The sequence below is a fragment of the Oncorhynchus clarkii genome, chromosome 13 (genome assembly GCF_045791955.1).
Source record: "Oncorhynchus clarkii lewisi isolate Uvic-CL-2024 chromosome 13, UVic_Ocla_1.0, whole genome shotgun sequence".
In the NCBI taxonomy this organism is placed as follows: Eukaryota; Metazoa; Chordata; class Actinopteri; order Salmoniformes; family Salmonidae; genus Oncorhynchus; species Oncorhynchus clarkii.
Genome location: NC_092159.1, coordinates 31,837,432 through 31,858,565, shown reverse-complemented (window position 1 = coordinate 31,858,565; position 21,134 = coordinate 31,837,432). Strand labels below are relative to the sequence as shown.

Genomic DNA, 21,134 nt, shown 5'->3' with positions numbered 1-21,134 from the left:
TTATATTAAAAAAAATGTCAAACTAAGTATAGGATGTTGTTATCATAAATCGTCAATAAAGTTCCAAACGGAGAATTTCTATGTCTGTAGAGAAGCCATGGAAAGCAGGTCGCTATCATGTGAAATGCGCGTGACCAGGACCTGGCTCTCTGCCAGACCACTGACTCAAAGAGCTCCCATCCGGCTCCAAAACACAGTAGAAGCCTCATTCAAGTTTCAAAAGATGGTTGACATCTAGTGGAAGCCCTAGGAAGTGCAACTTTATCCATATCCCACTGTGAATTCAATAGGGGCTGGATTGAAAATCGACCAACCTCAGATTTCCTACTTCCTGTTTGGCTTTCTTCTCAGGTTTTTGCCTGCCATATGAGTTCTGTTATACTCACAGATATCATTCAAACAGTTTTAAAAACTTCAGAGTGTTTTCTATCCAATACTAATAATATGCATATATTAGCAACTGGGACTGAGGAGCAGGCCGTTTACTCTGGGCACCTTTTATACAAGTTACTCAATACTGCCCCTGCAGCCATAAGAAGTTTTAAGGGATGGGGTATTGTTTGATGAAACATCAGTTATAAGACCATCTAATATGCCACATATAGCCATTGTGCCCTTGAGCAATGAACTTAGTGCATGACAAGTAATATTTCAAACAATTGTTTACAGACAGATTATTTCATTTATAATTCACTGTATCACAATTCCAGTGGGTCAGAAGTTTAGTGGGTCAGAAGTTTACCTTCACTAAGTTGACTGAGCCTTAAAACAGCTTGGAAAATTCCAGAAAATGATTTCATGGCTTTAGAAGCTTCTATTAGGCTAATTAACATAATTTGAGTCAATTGGACGTGTACCTGTGGATGTATTTCAAGGCCTACCTTCAAACTCAGTGCCTCTTTGCTTGACATCATGGGAAAATCTAAAGAAATCAGCCAAGACCTCAGAAAAAAACTGGAGACCTCCACAAGTCTGGTTCATCCTTGGGAGCAATTTCCAAACATCTGAAGGTACCACGTTCATCTGTACAAACAAGTATAAACACCATGGGACAACGCATCCGTCATTACCACTCAGGAAGGGAACGTGTTCTGTCTCCTAGAGATGAACGTACTTTTGTGCGAAAAGTGCAAATCAATCCCAGAACAACAGCAAAGGACCTTGTGAAGATGCTGGAGGAAACAGGTACAAAAGTATCTATATCCACAGTAAAACGAGTCCTATATCGACATAACCTGAACGGCTGCTCAGCAAGGAAGAAGCCACTGCTCCAAAACCGCCATAAAAAAGCCAGACTACAGTTTGCAACTGCACTTGGGGATAAAGATAGTACATTTTGGAGAAATGTCCTCTGGTCTGATGAAACAAAAATAGAGCTGTTTGGCCATAATGACCATTGTTATATTTGGAGGAAAAAGGCTTGCAAGCCGAAGAACACCATCCCAACCATGAAGCACGGGGGTGTAAGGGATATCGTCCTCCTCTTCCGAGGAGTAGCAGCAAGAAGGATCGGAGGACCAAAACGCAGCGTGGTAAGTGTCCATAATGTTTATTTTAAAACATAAACTGAACACTACGAAATACAAAACAAACGTGAAATGAACGAAACAGTCCCGTGTGGCAACAAACACTGACACGGAAGACAAAGACCCACCACCCTAAACTGAAACCCAGGCTACCTAAGTATGATTCTCAATCAGGGACAACAATTGACAGCTGCCTCTGATTGAGAACCATACTAGGCCGAACTCAAAAACCAACATAGAAAAACAAACATAGACTGCCCACCCAACTCACGCCCTGACCATACTAAAACAAAGATAAAAAACAGAACTATGGTCAGAACGTGACAGGGGTTGGCAGCATCATGTTGTGGGAGGGCTTTGCTGCAGGAGGGACTGGTGCACTTCACAAAATTGATGGCATCATGAGGTAGGAAAATTATATGGATATATTGAAGCAACACCTCAAGACATCAGTCAGGAAGTTAAAGCTTGGTCGCAAATGGGTCTTCCAAATGGACAATGACCCCAAGCATACTTCCAAAGTTGTGGCAAAATGGCTTAAGGACAACAAAGTCAAGGTATTGGAGTGGCCATCACAAAGCCCTGACCTCAATCCCATAGCGAATGTGTGGGCAGAACTGAAAAAGCGTGTGCGAGCAAGGAGGCCTACAAACCTGACTCAGTTACACCAGCTCTGTCAGGAGGAATGGGCCAAAATTCACCCAACTTATTGTGGGAAGCTTATAGAAGGCTACCCAAAACGTTTGACCCAAGTTAAACAATTTAAAGGCAATGCTACCAAATACTAATTGAGTTTATGTAAACTTCTGACCCACTGGGAATGTAATGAAAGAAATAAAAGCTGAAATAAATCACTCTCTACTATTATTCCGACATTTCACATTCTTAAAATAAAGTGGCGATCCTAACTGACCTAAGACAGGGATTTTTTTTTTTGTATTTGGCTAAGGTGTATGTAAACTACCGACTTCAACTGTATCTACTATGTCAATTATGCAATCAATGTATTTCTGAAATCGATATGACTTAGTATACTCATCAATATTTGACCTTATCGACATTCACCGTCTAAATGCCTAATCAGCTCGCGTTAATGCAAAGGTCTATGAAAAATTGTGGTCGTCGACAGACATCAAAAGCTATTATGATGGGCCTCCAGAATAGGCCCATCAATTGGTGTGTTACTGATTCCATGGGTATAACCTACAGAAAGGGGCACCACGACACTATGGCGGAACCAGGGTCGTGTTCATTAGGGCACACGATAGAAAACAACAATGAGCGTTTCTAATTGGACAGGTCCAGGTAGTTCTTCAATTTGGTGCCTAATGATCACTGCCCTGTAGCATACCTCACAGCAGGTTTTAGCCAAATCAACCCCTGTGGTTACCTAACCTGAAAAGTACGGTGGATTAGTGGCTGCCTGAAGAGGCTTCTGCACCTGAAAGCTTTTCTAGACTAAACAAAGCAATAACCTTGATGACCGCAAGAAACCGCATACACCACGGCTAAGGGTACAGATCGTGACGAACCATAATAGGATATGCGGTAAAAGTGAGTCATCTTATTAGTCAACATGACCTCTATTGCCTAACATATACTCAAGTTTGAATTGCATGATGACGACAAGGACAGAGGATTGCATCTTGATGAATCAACAGCACCTTCTGATGAATAAGCTATGTCCTCCTCGTTAATATGCTGTGTTTTCTTCAGCAAAGTTGAATCAATTTCAGTACTTGATCTTTTATAGGAAATGCTGTGGATTTTCAGTGATGTTCTCAGTTTACAAGTTTTGAGTGTTTGAGTGGGTGTAAAAAGTCAATGGTTAAAGGCTAGAAGATTATAGCACTGATATTCAGATCAATAAGACCATTTGTAAAAACAAATGCAACATTAAAAAAGAATCAATAAATCTGCATCAATAATAATCTGTCAAATAAAGCATTTATAATATACTATTCAAACACCATGATGATTGTCATACTGTAACAATCCTCGCTAATAAGCCCACCTTACAGTTCCCCCTAAGTGAGTTAACCCTATTGGAGCAATGCGTTTAACACAAGCGACCTGGGTTGATGGCGCATACTGGAGTTGATACTTTGTTTAGAGGCCTTATCTTTTTACAGGTAAAATGACAGAAACAAAAGAGACAAGGACATTTTGATGAAAATGGAGGACAAGGTGAATTCATTATTGAGAAATTATTCAACATTTGTCCAATATCACTTTGTGCATTTTACTTGTCCCCTGAAAGGAAATATTGTACTATGCAACACAAAGACCGGGAACTGGCCACTATTTCGATCTCAATTCCTTTTGGTCCAAGAAAGTTATTTTAAGACACATTTCACAGAGAATCTCGTACCTAGCTATTGCGAGCATTGGGAATGAGATTAACTATGGTGAAACAGCAAGGCCAGAATCACAAATTAAGTGTGAGACACTCAGTACAACTGACTGCATGATGAAGGTAGACTCAGCAATGACATCAGTTTTGGCAGATTGTTGTTGTTTATGCCTGTAAGGCAGAAGTACATTTTTTGGGCTGTTGTTGATGTCTAGCCAAAAGTTGCCCCACTGTGTTTGATGATGAAATATTGCTGCGTCTATCTTTAAGCAGTTCCCATAAAGAGAATGTGCCACATCCACCAAAAAAGCAAGCTTTGAGAAAGATCAATTGAGGTTGAAGTGTCAGCTTTTTTAAATAAATAAGAGCACCATTCATTGATGGAGATGCAATCACCTTTGCCTTTTTGAACTACGGGACACAGAGAGATCTCTGTACCAATATTCTTAAATAGCTCTTGTTTCCTTCCAGACCACTGTTCAGAAAGGACTGGATAGGTGAAAAATACATAACTTAGGAGTCTACCCAATCTTTTTGCCAATCAATAAGCTATTGGAGACCACCGAGACACAGTCAGAGAAAGAGCAATGCCCCCGGGCAGCTTACCCTCTTTCTGAGGTTATAGGTGAGCAGCAGGTTGCGGGAGAAGTGGTTGGAGAAGGCCGTGTAGAACTCCAGAACTTTCTGCAGAGCGTCACGCTTGATGACGTGGAGGTCGCAGTAAGTCAAGGCCCGAACGTTGGCGCAAGCCTGGGCTAGGGTCACCTCCTTCCAGAAGACGTCCCCAAACACGTCTCCCTTTCCTGTGAAGATAAAAACCGGCGATAGAAAGGGGAGAGATAAATAGTGAGGTGAATGATAAAGGAAACCCCATCCATCCACAATGATATGAATCTAACTGCCATGAAGCAAATCTTGCAGCCTTTCATGGTAATACAAAGTAAAAAAGCCCAAGGTCATACTTCTATGCTGAAATGTGCTTTAATTGCAAACTGCCTGTACAATGTTAATAACAAACAAAGAAATTGACCATTGAAAAAGAGTGCATTATGTAACAGGTCATTTAAAAAATATCTAGTTTGAGACCAACGGGGGAGAAATGATACACAGTGCATTTGTGATACCAATTGTAGAAGCCTTGTCGCCTACAAGGCAAACAGACCCTGTACTGAGCTGTAAACAACATATTGCACCTCTTACTAATGTCAAGCTGCATCCCTCACTCCACCAAGCTCCTACTTTTCTGGAAACAGATCTAAAAAAGTATTAGCCAAGACTCTATAAGCCATGGTTATTAACACATATGCAGACCTTTTGTTTTTCACACGTGAAAATACAAGTCTGTCCCTTTCCCGTGTCCAAATTGAATTGATGAAATGCATCAGACAGCTTATGGGAGCTTTTGGAGTTACAGTTCAAAATCAAATCCAATTTTATCGGTCACATACACATGGTTAGTAGATGTTAATGCGAGTGTAGCGAAATGCTTGTGCATCTAGATCTGACAGTGCAGTAATCTAACAATTGCACAACAACTACCCATTTCAGTTTGTCCGTGATGTGTACGCCGAGGAACTTAAAACTTTCCACCTTCTCCACTGCTGTCCCGTCGATGTGGACAGGGGGGTGCTCCCTCTGCTGTTTCCTGAAGACCACGATCATCTCCTTTGTTTAGTTGACGTCGAGGGAGAGGTTGTTTTCCTGACACCACACTCCGAGTGCCCTCACCTCCTCCCTGTAGGTTGTCTCGTCGTTGTTGGTAATCAAGCCCACTACCGTTGTATCGTCTGCAAACTTGATGATTGAGTTGGCGGCGTGCATGGCCACGCAGTCGTGGGTGAACAGGGGCCCTAGTGTTGAGGGTCAGCGAAATGGAGATGTTGTCTTCTACCTTCACCACCTGTGGAAGGCCCGTCAGAAAGTCCAGGACCCAATTGCACAGGGCCGAGTTGAGACCCAGGGCCTTCAGCTTGATGATGAGCTTGGAGGGTACTGTTGAATGCTGAGCTTTAGTCAATGAACAGCATTCTTACATAGGTATTCCTCTTGTCCAGATGGGATAGGGCAGTGTGCAGGCAATTGCATCATCTGTGGACCTGTTGGGGCGGTATGCAAACTGAAGTGGGTCTAGGGGGACTCGGTAAGGTGGAGGTGATATGATCCTTGACTAGTCTCTCAAAGCACTTCATGATGACAGAAGTAAGTGCTACAGGGCGGTAGTCATTTAGTTCAGTTATATTTACCTTCTTGGGTACTGGAAGAATGGCAGCCATCTTGAAGCATGTGGGGACAACAGACTGGGATAGGGAGCGATTGAATATGTCCGTAAACACACCAGCCATCTGGTCTGCGCATGTTCTGAGGATGCGGCTAGGGATGCCGTCTGGGCCAGCAGCCTTGCGAGTTTAAATGTTTTACTCACGTCGGCCATGGAGAAGGAGAGGGGGGGGGCGCAGTCCTTCTTAGTGGGCCGCGACGGTTTCACTGTCTTATCCTCAAAAGTGGGCAAAGAAGGTGTTTAGTTTGTCTGGAAGCGTGACGTCAGTGTCCGTGACGTGGCTGGTTTTCTTTTTGTAGTCTGTAATATCCTGTAGACCCTGACACATACGTCTCGTGTCTGAGCCGTTGAATTGCGACTCCACTTTGTCCCTATACCAGCATTTCGCTTGTTTGATTGCCGCGAGGAGGGAATAACTACACTGTTTACATTCAGCCATATTCCCAGACCTCTTTCCATGGTTAAATGTGGTTGTTCGCGCTTTCAGTTTTGCACGAATGACGCCATCCATGGTTTCTGGTTAAGGTAGGTTTTAATAGTCTCAGTGGGTACAACATCTCCAATGCACTTCTTTATAAACTACCTCACCGAATCAGCGTATAGGTCGATGTTGTTCTCTGAGGCTGACCAGAACATATTCCAGTCCACGTCATCAAAACAATCTTGAAGCGTGGCTTCCGATTGGTCAGAACCGCATTGAATGGTTCTTGTCACTGGTACATCCTGTTTGAGTTTCTGCCTATAAGACGGTAGGAGCAAGATGGCGTCGTGGTCGGATTTTATGAAGGGAGGACCGGGGGTAGAGTAGCAGTTGTCGAGTGTATTACCCCTGCGCATAGTGCAATCAATATGCTGATAGAATTTAGATAGACTTTTTCTCAAATTTGCTTTGTTAAAAACCACCAGCTACAATAAATGCAGCCTCAGGATATATGGTTTCCAGTTTACATAGAGTCCAGTGAAGTTCCTTGAGGGCTGTCTTGGTGTCTGCTTGAGGGGGAATGTACACAGCTGTGACTATAACTGACGAGAATTCTCTTGGTAGGTAAAATGGCCGGTTTTTGATTGTAAGGAATTCTAGATCGGGTGAGCAAAAGGACTTGAGTTCATGTAAGTTGTTATGATTACACCATGAGTTGCTAATCATATAGCATACACCCCCGCCCTTCCTCTTCCCAGAGAGGTGTTTTTCTCTGTCGGCACGAAGCATGGAGAAGCCCGGTGGCTGAACCGATTCCGACAACATATCCCGAGAGAGCCATGTTTCTGTGAAACAGAGAATGTTACAATCTCTGATGTCTCTCTGGAAGGCAACCCTTGCTCAGATTTCTTCTACCTTGTTATCAAGAGACTGGACATCTGCCCCTTCTGTGGCACCGTTGTTTTGGGTCGGCTACTGGGATTAGATCCGTTTCGGAAAAGTCGTATTCCTGGTCATAATATTGGTAAGTTGATGTTGCTCTTATATCCAATAGTTATTCACAGCTGTTTGTAATAAGACTTAAGATTTCCTGGGGTAACAATGTAATAAATAATACATTAAAAAAATGAATACTGCATAGTTTCCTCAGAACTTGGAGATGTACAATACAGATTTGAATGACTGGGTAAATATAGCTTTGTGAATAAAATAGACTGGGGGAAAAATATAGACTAAACAAAAATATAAATGCAACATGTAAAGTTTTTGTTCCATGTTTCATAAGCTGATATAAAAGATCCCAGAAATGTTCCATACACACAAAAAGCATATTTCTCTCAAATTCTGTGCACAAATTTGTTTTCATCCCTGTTAGTGAGCATTTCTCCTTTGACTAGATTAGCCATCCACCTGACAGGTGAAGCATATCAAGAAGCTGATTAAACAGCATGATCATTACACAGGTGCAGCTTGTGTTGGGAACAATAAAAGGCCACTCTAAAATGTGCAGGTTTTGCCACAAATGTCTCAAGATGAGGGAGCGTGCAGCTTGCATGCTGACTGCAGGAATGTCCACCAGAGCTGTTACCAGATAATTGAATGTTAATTTCTCTACCATAAGCCGCCTCCAACATCATTTTTGAGAATTTGGCAGTAGATTCAACCAGCCTGACAACTGCAGACCACGTGTAACCACGCCAGCAGCCCAGGTCCTTCACATCCGGCTTCTACACCTGCGGGATCGTCTGAGACCAGCCACCCGGACAGCTGATGAAACTGAGGAGTATTTCTGTCTGTAATAAAGCACTTTTGTGGGGAAAAATTCATTCTGATTGGCTGGGCCTGACTTCCAAGTGGGTGGGCCTATGCTCTCTCAGGCCCATCCATGGCTGTGCCCCTGCCCAGTTATGTGAAATCCATAGATTAGGGCCTAATGAATTTACTTTAAATGACTGATTTCCTTATATTAACTAACTCAGTAAAAATAATTGAAATTGTTGCATGTTGCATTTATATTTTTGTTCAGTATAGAGGGGGAGAACTCTTCATTTAAAAAAAATAAATGTATGACTGAAGTTTACTATTTCGAACCAACCGGTCACACCAAACAAACAAACAACTGTATACAGCTTTGAACGATGTTTGGACATTAAGGGTTATTTGCATGTGGAAACGTTGCATAATGCCTGTTAGATGTATGTAGATTTCCGCCTAAATAAATAATTAAGTTTGGGTATGTCCATCATGAGACGGACATAAACAATAAGTAATAATGCCACATACTCCCAAGAAAGATCAAAATCTCCCCTTTTCTAGTAAAAATGCATTGCTGATGTGTACTCACTTTTGAGGACACAAGCTCAATTACATGAAAATATGAAATACTTTGACTTAGTACCTATTCAACATAACTTAATGAATAGGGCATGAAATGACTTACATGCTTTCTTAATATAGTAACAACCAATTTAGAAAACGACTACTAAGAGTTCACCTTATAACTGTAAAATAGATATGATCATATTTAGTTACACCATTTGGCACCATTTCATAGAACTGGTGACAGAAAATGTTCTGCCCTGCGTCCTCAGTGACGCCATTCACACACCAGCCGAAACGTTACAACTTCAGCTTTAAGATTTAGTCTGTCTGTGACGAACACAAAGTGGTTATGTTTCACATCTACAAATAATGTTCTTTAAAAAACAATTAAGCTCAAATAAAACAATTTGTGTTTGTCATAGAGCAATGGGAATACTTTCTTACAGCACGGAAGCTAAGAAGCTCTCAAGTGGTATATGGCATGTCAGAGCGTGACGTGTCCTTCCACCACAATAACAATAACAAAGTGAACTGTTACCACTCTCAAATTCATAGACAAGCTATGGATGCAAGGACTGACCATCCATGATATAACAATTCGTTTTAACCATGTTTTGAGGCTCATAGTGTTTGTTTGGATTGACTTTGTTTACATTGAACTTAAACAAGCTTATATTTGGGGTTCTGATGGGGTAAGACAGTTGTACTAAGCTCATGAGCCATTTATACATTATATTCTTCAAGAATCAACGGGTACATAGAATTGATTTATGTCCAGCACTTGATGTATAAACTGCTGATTGTCCCATTAAAAGGGACATTTCACTCATAAATGAAAGTTGTCAGATGTTTTTTCGGGCCCTCGAAAGTACAGTACTTTCAAGATGAAATGTATTGTATGATGTTGTGTAGATACCTCCACAAATGAATGGAAAAGTTAAGCACGGTCTAATTTCCTGGTTTCATTCGGTGCTTGACTTTTCTAATTCATTTGGGGTGGAGGAATACAGCTGGATCTACACGTTGTCATGTGGTTTCATCTTGACATTAGATGACTTTAGCGGTCTGAAAACATTTGACAAACTTTGATTTGAAAGGGAAATGAATGTCCCTTTTTGATTCAGTAACAGACAAACAGCTTGTCATTTTGTCACCATGGCTTGCTTTTTGGGAGACCCTTTCTTCCCTTGGATGATATTTGAGGTGATCTGTGAAAAATGGGAAGTAAAAGTCCAATTGAATCCGCTCAAGCCACATCTGGCACAAATTGCTTTAATGACACGTTACTCATACTAACCCAATGGGAAGAGGAAATTAACATACACAACTAGGTAACATTAGCTATGTAAATAAAATCATTTCTGCATTCTTACAAATGTAGCGGAATGCTGACGTTTAGCTGATCCATAGCTAGATAGGAGCTTTTAGGCTTACACTAGCTACCATATTAAAAGGTACCTTAGAACAAACCAGGCTTCATTTGATCAATTTCATGGAAGTTATTATATTAGGTTGTTGGCCGAACCGAAAACCTGAACCTGATCAATCCCCGAGTTGTTTTGTATATGTATTTTTTCTATATGATCGTAAAACATTCTTATGATTTGTTGGCACCTTCAATTCTTGACCATTTTCTTATAAGAACTGTATTTCACCACTCTGTCTGCTTAGGCAAATTTGCAGAAATTCTAAACTTGGAACCAAATCAGAACTCCCGTACATACACCAGCAGCCAATGCCCTGCATCTATCTACGTCTGCGATGTAAACACAGCCTCTGGTGAAAACACGAGCTGCTGCCTGATGAAGAGGAGCACAGCAAGCTCCCAAAGACTGAAATACGATAAATATATTTTTAAGTGCACGTTAAATATGCAAAATGCAATACGAATTGTTTTGATCGTATGAAGAGGTAACTCTGTTAACCATTTAGCCAATTTATTGAAAGCTAGCCAATGTTACAATTTGACTAGCATTTCCAGCTACTGTAAATGTTCATGTGTTTCATTAGCCATCTGGATTACATTTTAGAATCATATTGTGGCCTGATTATATGTCTAATTTCATGTAACTAGCTGCAGTCTTAAAGAAACATTCAATCATATACTTTGTGTAGAAACCCAAATAAAAGCATAGATAGATAGATTATTTACTTTTCTACTCTGACAAAAAAATTATCAGTCTATAACTTTAATGGTAGGTTTATTTGAACAGTGAGAGACAGAATAACATTTAACATTTAACAATAACATTTAATGATGGAAATAAAAACGATTTTGATCCCCTGCTGATTTTGTACGTTTGCCCACTGACAAAGAAATTATCACTCTATAATTTTAATGGTAGGTTTATTTGAACAGTGAGAGACAGAATAACATTTAACATTTGTATAATAATTGTTTTCGCTCGCAATTCGCCTTTGCCGATGTTTGCCTGTACAACTAGCGAACATTTAAAAAAATTAAGTGCAAGAATTGACATGACCTACCAACAGAAATACATATACACAATGTATAAAAACCAGCTACTCCCTCGACAGAGATCGATCATCTCGAGAACTAAAGCATAGCTTGCTACGGTTTTTACACATTGTGTATATGTATTTCTGTTGGTAGGTCATGTCAATTCTTGCACTTAATTTTTTTTAATGTTCGCTAGTTGTACAGGCAAACATCGGCAAAGGCGAATTGCGAGCGAAAACAATTATTCCCTGGACCACCATGCAGTCAAGCAAAACAACAAAACACTGTTGAGATGTAAAGCTACAGCGGCCATTTTTAGAATGTAACATGCTGTTACTACAATTTCAGCAATTTTTTTAATCGATAAAACAAGTTTTTTTTAAATACGGAAAATGTATGTACATTTCAGCCATTTCAAAATCATTGCTATTACAATTTTACTGTAAGAGTGTTGTTCTGTTTACAGTGCTTAGAGGGGCAACTTTCGAGAGTGTCATGAGTCGAAACGTGACAAACTCGCAGATACATTCCAGTATATCTGTAGCTGAGGGTATTACTGCAAAAAAGTATAGTAAGTGTGAAGACCCTAGTAGTGCGAGATATTCTCCTGCTCATTTCTTAAAGGTTAAGTCCCTGCTAGAGGGAGAGGGCAATCCAAATATTTATCCCTCGCGTAAATACGAGCTCCATCGTGATAACCAGTCTTCTCGCTTGACGATTTGGAGGGAAAAACAATCACCGAAAGGATGCAGAGAGCAGCCCTAGAGTATTGTAAATTCATCATCCCACTTCCTACAGGCGTTTTTCTGTCTCAGTGACACAGCTAATCTCTGAGGAGGAGTTATCAGACCATCATGCATCTAACAGAGGTCTGACTCAAGAGTGCCTCTTCTCTCTTGAGGAACTAAGATAAAGGTTCTCTGTGTTGTAAGTCTATTTGGAAAACACTACATGAACACAGCATAACACATACAAAAGCAATTTCTATATTTTTTATTATTATATCACACAAGCATTTTAAAATAATATTAACCACTACAGGTTGACACACATATGGCATGTTTGTTCCTATATAGTGGGGTGGCTAAACTGAAAAACTTTGACTCAATTGTAATAGAGCAGGGGTTTAAATTCTGGTCCCGGTGTTGTGCAGAAATTCTCCAGCAATTCTCCGGCAAGGCTATTTTCTTTCCTGCCGAAAGTCATTTTAAAGTGATAAGAAAATATGGTTAATATAGCTATTATGTAATCCATTTTTGTCCATATAGCAAAATATTGTGGTGACGCAACATTGTGATGTTAAGTTTATTTATTTACATTTTTGATCTTTCATTTTTTTTAAAGATGCTCTCATGCTAGAAAAGGTTGGAGAACCCTGCTGTAGACCTCCACACATCACGTCCCAGACAACAGAGGTTCAGTATACTCTCAAAGTTTCATTTCAGAAAGTGTCATTTGTCTTAATTTGACTTCTCATGTGGTTGAACACAGATGTAGGATCTTAATCATAATGAATTATTTTATTGACCACCCTGTTGCAGGGAACTTTCCTGCAATGCAGATATGTTTTACTTGTAGTATATGAGGTTTAAAAAAGGCTTCTGAAGTTTGTAATTTCCACTTTGAAATTCCAGACTTGATTTTCAGACTGGATTTATATCAACCCCTACAAAAAAATATTTCATCATAATCTAGATAATAATTCACATTTCCTGTTGCTGCAGGATTATTTTCCTGCTGTAGCAAACTGGTTCAAATTAAGATCCTACATCTGTACGTCACCTCCAGAGATCCACACAAAGCTGATTTTGTTCATTAGAGTTAGGACTACTACTGTTTGCTTTGACATGCTCACTGCTAATTTTCACAACATTCGTTTCCGCATAATAACGGGTTCACGAGAATCGCCCTAAGGGGTTGCACAGATATTGTCACGGCTCGTATGAAAGTGAAAAGCATGCGACTATCAAAATATTGAGTTTGCTCAATGTAGGCCCTTGAGCATACTTCCTGAACAGATTGTATAGAGAATAGGGACGCTTTAATTAACTTTTTATTAACATTAAAAAGAAGCACAGATGTCATTTGCTATTTTGAGGCAGGTTTACGCTTTAAAGCAGCAGACGTGAACCTACATCAAGGGGTGGATCTCTATTGTGGAGGGGTGGAGTCTCTATTGTCGTCTTGAATACTAATGTGATGCAATATCTTACAGTCAGGTGTACACAAACAGGAAACATGTTTTTTTAGCGCAATCCACTTTACTCTAACCTCAATTTCACCAAATGAGCAATAAGCCAGGTCCAGCAATGCTCTATGCATTTAAAGGTCACTAAGTGTAATATGGTAATGAAAACACACCATTTTATAATGCAATTGTTTTCGAGTGTCAGATATTGACTATACTTAAAGATACCAAAGATGGCCTCTTGACCATGTCTCCCTCTGGTCTTCTGGCCTCAATTACACTTCCTGGATAAATGAAGGTTTAAAAATTAAGAATAAATAAACCCTCACCTAATATGGCCACAACCTCATCGTCCTGGATGACCTCCAAGGACCCGGACACCACGAAACAGAGGCTGTCTACACTTTCGCCCGCGTGGTAGATGAGGTCTCCAGGGGCACTGTGGGTGGTCTGGAACTCCATGGCCAGGGCCCGTAGGCACCCATCGCTCGCCAGTCGGAAGGCTGGGTGCTCCTTGAACACCTTTCTGTTAAGATGGACGCAAATGTCCGCCCGCATGTCCTTGGGGCAGATCTGCAACACCTGCGGGAGAGGAAGGTTACTTATACATATTCACCTACTGTGAGATGGTAACAAAATGGTATGGAAATTGTTAGCCATGTTTGCGTTACCTTGTCTGTATCGATGCCTCTAGACATGGACCATGTAGAGACAATGTAGTCCATGACGCGTTCACTGAGGCCCTTTGGCACCTGGTAGAGCTTGAGGAAGTCGCGGACGCTGTTGAGCATCTCATGGTAGCGGTTGGTGTTGGCGTACATCTGCTGGAAGATGGTGGTCACGTTACCGAAGATGGTGGCATACAGGAGTGCTGGAAAAGACCAATAAAGAGTGTGGTCAATGTGCTGGCAAATATGGCCTACTGTAGATGTGTTCACTAAAGGATTCTAGCAAATGGGACCCTTAAAATGATGAGCTTGTAAGAATAATGGTTTTGAGTTTATTAGCATTTTGTCCACTGACAAGACTGTTCTGTGTATTATTAATAGTGAAAGAACAGAACACTAGAGACCCAAAGGAACCATTCGTGATGTTTTCTTTTGGCAGACAACAGTCTGTAAATCTATCACAATAATATCCCCATATTCACAGTCATAACTTGGAAACATCATTGTGTGCCCTTGCAAATGCAGCGATGTGTGTAGCAAAACAAGTGGCACGTTACATTAATCGTATCTTCTTCTACACGGACATTATCTCTCCATTGGTCATAATGGGCTTTGGGAGATGGTCTGTCAAGACAAAATGGTGTCACACTCCCTCTCACTTCCCACTGACTGCTGACCAATCAGCCATCTCTCATTCTATGTCTCAATCCCGCAGCTACCCAATCAATATCGGCTCTCACAATTCATACCCAAGTCAGCACTTTGCCTGAGAATGTGTCGCCCTATTCCCCTTCCAGTGTCCCACTCCTCCACAGCAGGGTCAGAGAAATCAATAGAGGTCCTGTCAGCCATTAGTGATGACACCGGTGGCATTCATTTTCAAGGGAAGTGAAACATAGTGCTCGTTTTCAATCGTTCAGGTGGCACACCAAAAGCTGAAAAATCACTGGCTTTATTATAACCAAAGGGTCATCATAATTGTTAAACTGAAGGGGATATTGAGCAACCTTGCCAAAGGACGTTTTAGAAGGTGGATGACATGACTATATTATTGTTGCTGCTGACGCAATCGATCCTCGCAGAGGCGACGAGCGAGCACAACAGGTAAACAGTCAGGGAGACGAGAGAGGGCCTGTCATATACACAATGGGGCAACGCTCAGAGGCATTAGGCTGGGCTAAAAACGTCTGTCATTTTTCCATCCGCTGCAGTGATGAGTGATGGGCCAAATAGAACTGTCTGATCAAGCCACAGAACTGAACTAAGGGTAGCCGCCTGTGATAAAAATGCATCAGGATACTGTTGACTACTGTTAAATGCAACAGCTTGGGACTGTTCTGACAACATACACTAGGCTGGATCATTCAGTTATCAGAAGCAATTTAAGAGTGTAATTTAATTGTAACTGGATTCAGAGACTTGTCCCGAAGCCACTCCTACGTTGTCTTGGCTGTGTGCTTAGGGTCGTTATCCTGTTGGAAGGTGAATCTTCGCCCTAGTTTGAGGTCTTGAGCAGATTTTCATCAAGGATCTCACTATACTTCACTCCTTTCATCTTTCCCTCGATCCTGACTATTCTCCCAGTCCCTGCCCCTGAAAAACATCACCACAGCATGTTGCTGCCACCGCCATGCTTCACCGTAGGGATAGTATTGGTCAGGTGATGAGCAGTACCTGGTTTTATCCAGACGTGTCCCTTGGCATTCAGGCCAAAGAGTTCCATCTTGGTTTCATCAGACCAGAGAATCTTGTATTTCATGGTCTGAGAGTCCTTTAGGTGCCTTTTGGCAAACTCCAAGAGAGCTATCATGTGCCTTTTACTGAGGAGTAGCTTCAGTCTGGCCACTCTACCATAAAGGCCTGATTGGTGGACTGCTGCAGAGATGGTTGTCCTTCTGGAAGGTTCTGAAGCTCTGTCAGAGTTACCATTGGGTTCTTGGTCACCTCCTTGACCAAGGCCCTTCTCCCCCTTCTCTAGAGCCAGCTCTAGGAAGATTCTTGTGGTTCCACACTTCTTCCATTTGAGAATGATGGAGGCCACTGTGTTTTTGGGGACCTTCGATGCTGCAGAATCTTTTTTGTACCCTTCTTCAGATCTGTGCCTCGACACAATTCCTGTCTCATAATAGCTCTACGGACAATTCCTTCGACCTCATGGCTTGATTTTTGCTCTGACATGCACTGCCAACTGTGGGATCTTATATAGACAGGTGTGTACGTTTCCAAATCATGTCCAATACATTACATTTACCACAGGTGGACTCAAATCAAGTTGTAGAAACACCTCAAGGTTAATCAATGGAAACAGGATGCACCTGAGCTCAATTTCAAATCTCAAAGCAAAGGGTCTGAATACTTATGTAAATAAGGTATGTTTTTTAATTGTAATAAATTTGCAAAAAATTATAAAAACCTGTTTTCGCTTTGTCATTATGAGGTATTGTGTGCGAAAAAATATACAATTTTATACATTTTAGAATAAGGCTGTAACACAACAAAATGTGTAAAAAGGGAAGGGGTCTGAATACGTTCCAAATGCAATGTATGTTTGTATATACGCGTGTGTGTGTGTGTGTGTGTGTGTGTGTGTGTGTGTGTGTGTGTGTGTGTGTGTGTGTGTGTGTGTGTGTGTGTGAATGTACACTACCATTCAAAAGTTTGGGGTCACTTAGAAATGTCCTTGTTTTTGAAAGAAAATGTAAAATGTTGTCCATTAAAATAACATCAAATTGATCAGAAATACAGTGTAGACATTGTTAATGTTGTAAATGACTATTGTTGCTGGAAACAGCTGATTTTTTAAAATTGAATATCTACATAGGCGTAAAGAGGCCCACTATCAGTAACCATCACTCCTGTGTTCCAATGTCACATTGTGTTAGCTAATCCAAGTGTATTATATTAAAAGGCTAATTGATCATTAGAAAACCCTTTTGCAATTATGTTAGCACAGCTGAAAACTATTATCCTGATTAAAGAAGCAATAAAACTGGCCTTCTTTAGACTAGTTGAGTATCTGGAGCATCAGCATTTGTGGGTTCGATTACAGGCTCAAAATGTCCAGAAACAAAGACTTTCTTTTGAAACTCGTCCGTCTATTCTTGTTCTGTGAAATGAAGGCTATTCCATGCGAGAAATTGCCAAGAAACGGTACTACTCCTTTCACAGAACTGTGCAAACAGGCTCTAACCAGAATAAAAAGAGGAGTGGGAGGACCCAGTGCACAACTGAGCAAGAGGACAAGTACATTAGAGTGTCTAGTTTGAGAAACAGATGCCTCACAAGTTCTCAACTGGCAGCTTCATTAAATAGTACCCGCAAAACACCAGTCTCAACGTCAACAGTGAAGAGGCGACTCCGGGATGCTGGCCATTGTACAATTTTACATTATAGAATAATAGTGAGACATCAAAACAATGAAATAACACATATGGAATCATGTAGTAACCAAAAAAGTGTAAAATAAATAAAAAAATATTTGATATTTGAGATAATTCAAAGTAGCCATCCTTTGCCTTGGCGACAGCTTTGCACATTCTTGGCATTCTCTCAACCAGCTTCATGAGGTTGTCATCTGGAATGCATTTCAATTAACAGGTGCCTTGTTAATTTGTGGAATTTCTTTCCTTCTTAATGCGTTTGAGCCAATCAGTTGTGTTGTGACAAGGCAGGGATGGTATACAGAAGATAGCCCTATTTGGTAAAATACGACGTCCATATTAAGGCAAGAACAGCTCAAATAAGCAAAGCGAAATGACCGTCCATCATTACTTTAAGACATGGTCAGTCAATCAACAATATTCAAATAACTTTCTTCAAGTGCAGTCGCAAAAACCATCAAGCGCTGTGATGAAAGTGGCTCTCATGAGGACAGCCACAGGAAAGGAAGACCCAGAGTTACCTCTGCTGCAGAGGATAAGTTCATTAGAGTTACCAGCCTCAGAAATTACAGCCCAAATAAATGCTTTGAAGAGTTCAAATCAAATCAAATTGTATTAGTCACATGCACTGAATACAACCTTACAGTGAAATGCTTACTTACAAGCCCTTAACCAACAATGCAGTTAAGAAAAATACAAAGAAACAAAAGTAACAAATAATTAAAGAGCAGCAGTAAACTAACAATAGCGAGGCTACATACAGGGGGTACCGGTACAGAGTCAATGTGCGGGGGCACTGGTTAGTCGAGGTAATTGAGGTAATATGTACAAGTAGGTAGAGTTATTAAAGTGACTGCATAGATAATAAACAGAGTATCAGCAGCGTAAATGTAAATAGAAGAATCTTGGACCTAGACATGGTGCTCCGGTTGCCGTGCGATAGCAGAGAGAACAGTCTATGACTAGGGTGGCTGGAGTCTTTGACAAGTTTTAGGGCCTTCCTTTGACACCGCCTGGTATGATGTACTGGTGAAGTACTGGGCCATACGCACTACCCCTTGTAGTGCCTTGCGGTCGGAGGCCGAGCAGTTGCCATACCAGGCAGTGATATGGACACGAAGGAACTTAAAACTCTCAACCTGCTCCACTACAGCCTGGTCGATGAGAATGGGGCGTTGCTCGGTCCTCCTTTCCTGTAGTCCACAATCATCTCCTTTGTCTTGATCACGTTGAGGGAGAGGTTGTTGTCCTGGCACCACATGGCCAGGTCTCTGACCTCCTCTCTATAAGCTGTCTCGTCATTGTCGGTGATCAGGCCTACCACTGTTGTGTCATCAGAAAACTTAATGATGGTGTTGGAGTTGTGCCTGGCCATGCAGTCATGAGTGAACAGGGAGCACAGGAGGGGACTGTGCATGCACCCCTGAGGGGCCCCCGTGTTGAGGATCAGCATGGCGGATGTGTTGTTAACTACCCTTACCACCTGGGGGCGGCCCATCAGGAAGTCCAGGATCCAGTTTCAGAGGGAGGTGTTTAGTCCCAGGGTCCTTAGCTTAGTGATGAGCTTTGAGGGCACTATGGTGTTGAACGCTGAGCTGTTGTCAATGAATAGCATTCTCACATAGGTGTTCCTTTTGTCCAGGTGTGAAAGGACAGTGTGGATTGAAAGAGAGATTGCATCATCTGTGGATCTGCTGTGGCGATATGCAAATTGGAGTGGGTCTAGGGTTTCTGGGATAATAGTGTTGATGTGAGCCATGCCCAGACTTTCAAAGTACTTCATCGCTACAGACGTGAGTGCTATGGGTCGGTAGTCATTTAGGCAGTGTTCATGGGCGCAGGAACTATGGTGGTCTGCTTGAAACATGTTGGTATTATTGACTCAGACAGAGAGAGGTTGAAAATGTCAGTGTAGACACTTGCCAGTTGGTCAACGCATGCTTGGAGTACATGGCCTGGTAATCCGTCTGGCCTTGTGAATGTTGACCTGTTTATTGACACTTTGCCTGTTGATGGTTCATTGGACGGCATAGCGGGATTTCTTATAAGCTTCCGGGTTAGAGTCCCGCTCCTTTAAAGCGGCAGCTCTACCCTTTAGCTCAGTGTGGATGTTCTCTGTAATCCATGGCTTCTGGTTGGGGTATGTAGAGTCACTGTGGGGGGGACGTCATCGATGCACTTATTGATGAAGCCAGTGACAGATGTCGTGTACTCCGGAAGAATCTCGGAACATATTCCAGTCTGTGCTATTAAAACAGTCCTGTAGCTTAGCATCTGCCTCATCTGACCTCTTTTTTTATTGACCGAGTCACTGGGGCATGCTGCTTTAGTTTTTGCTTGTAATCAGGAATCAGGAGGATAGAATCATGGTCAGATTTGCCAAATGGAGGGCGAGGGAGAGCTTTGTACTCATCTCTGTGTGTGGAGTAAAGGTGGTCTAGAGTTTTTTCCCCTTCGTACATTTAACATGCTGGTAGTAATTAGGTAAAACGGATGTAAGTTTCCCCGCATTAAAGTCCCCGGCCACTAGGAGCGCCGCCTCTGGATGAGCTTTTTCCTGTTTGCTTATGGCCGCATACAGCTCAATGAGTGAGGTCTTAGTGCCAGAATCGGTTTGTGCTGGTAAATAGACAGCTACGAAGAATATAGATGAAAACTCTCTTGGTCGATAGTGTGGTCTTCAGCTTATCATGAGATACTCTACCTCAGGCGAGCAAAACCTTGAGGCTTCCTTAAGATATCGTGCACCAGCTGTTGTTTACAAATATACATAGACCTCCACCCCTTGTCTTACCAGAGGCTGCTGTTCTATCCTGCCGATATAGTGTGTAACGTGTAACCCGACAGCTGTATGTTATTCATGTCATCATTCAGCCACGACTCGCGATATCTCCGTCTTTTTCTCCTGCGAATGACGGGGATGAGGGCCTCGCCGGGTGTCTGGAGTAAATCCCTCTCGTCCGACTCATTAAAGAAAAATGTGTTGTCTAGTTCAAGGTGAGTAATCACTGTTCTGATGTCCAGAAGCTCTTTTCGGTCATAAGAGACAGTAGTAGCAACAATATGTACAAAATAAGTTACAAACAATGCGAAAAAAAAATAATAATACACGGTTGGTTAAGAGCCCATAAAACGGCGGCCATCCCCTCCGGCACCATTACTTAGTAACATACATCTCAATATCAACTGTTCAGAGGAGACTGCGTGAATCAGGCCTTCGTGGTCAAATAGCTGCAAAGACACCACTACTAAAGGAAACCAAGAAGAAGAAGAGAATTGCTTGGGCCAAGAAAAATTAGCAATGGACATTAGACTGGTGGAAATCTGTCCTCTAACCACCGTGTCTTTGTGAGACACAGATTAGGTGAACGGATGATCTCCGCATGTGTAGTTCCCACAGTGAAGCATGGAGGAGGTGTGATGGTGCTTTGCTGGTGACACTGTCGGTGATTTATTTAGAATTCAAGGCACACTTAACCAGCATGGCTACCACAGCATTCTGCAGCGATACGCCATCCCATCTGTTTTGCACTTAGT

General features: G+C 41.6%; 1 protein-coding gene across 1 annotated transcript in view; it reads right to left on the bottom strand.

Annotated features, from left to right (window-relative positions):
* The window catches only part of LOC139423881 (voltage-gated delayed rectifier potassium channel KCNH1-like), a 51,855-nt gene that overhangs the window by 11,357 nt on the left and 19,364 nt on the right, over nt 1-21,134 (bottom strand). Inside the window, exons 9-11 of the mRNA XM_071175521.1 lie at nt 14,221-14,420; nt 13,879-14,131; nt 4,486-4,682 (exon numbers count right to left, since the gene is read on the bottom strand). Of these exons, the coding sequence (XP_071031622.1) occupies nt 4,486-4,682; nt 13,879-14,131; nt 14,221-14,420 (650 nt within the window). The remainder of the gene's footprint in view (nt 1-4,485; nt 4,683-13,878; nt 14,132-14,220; nt 14,421-21,134) is intronic.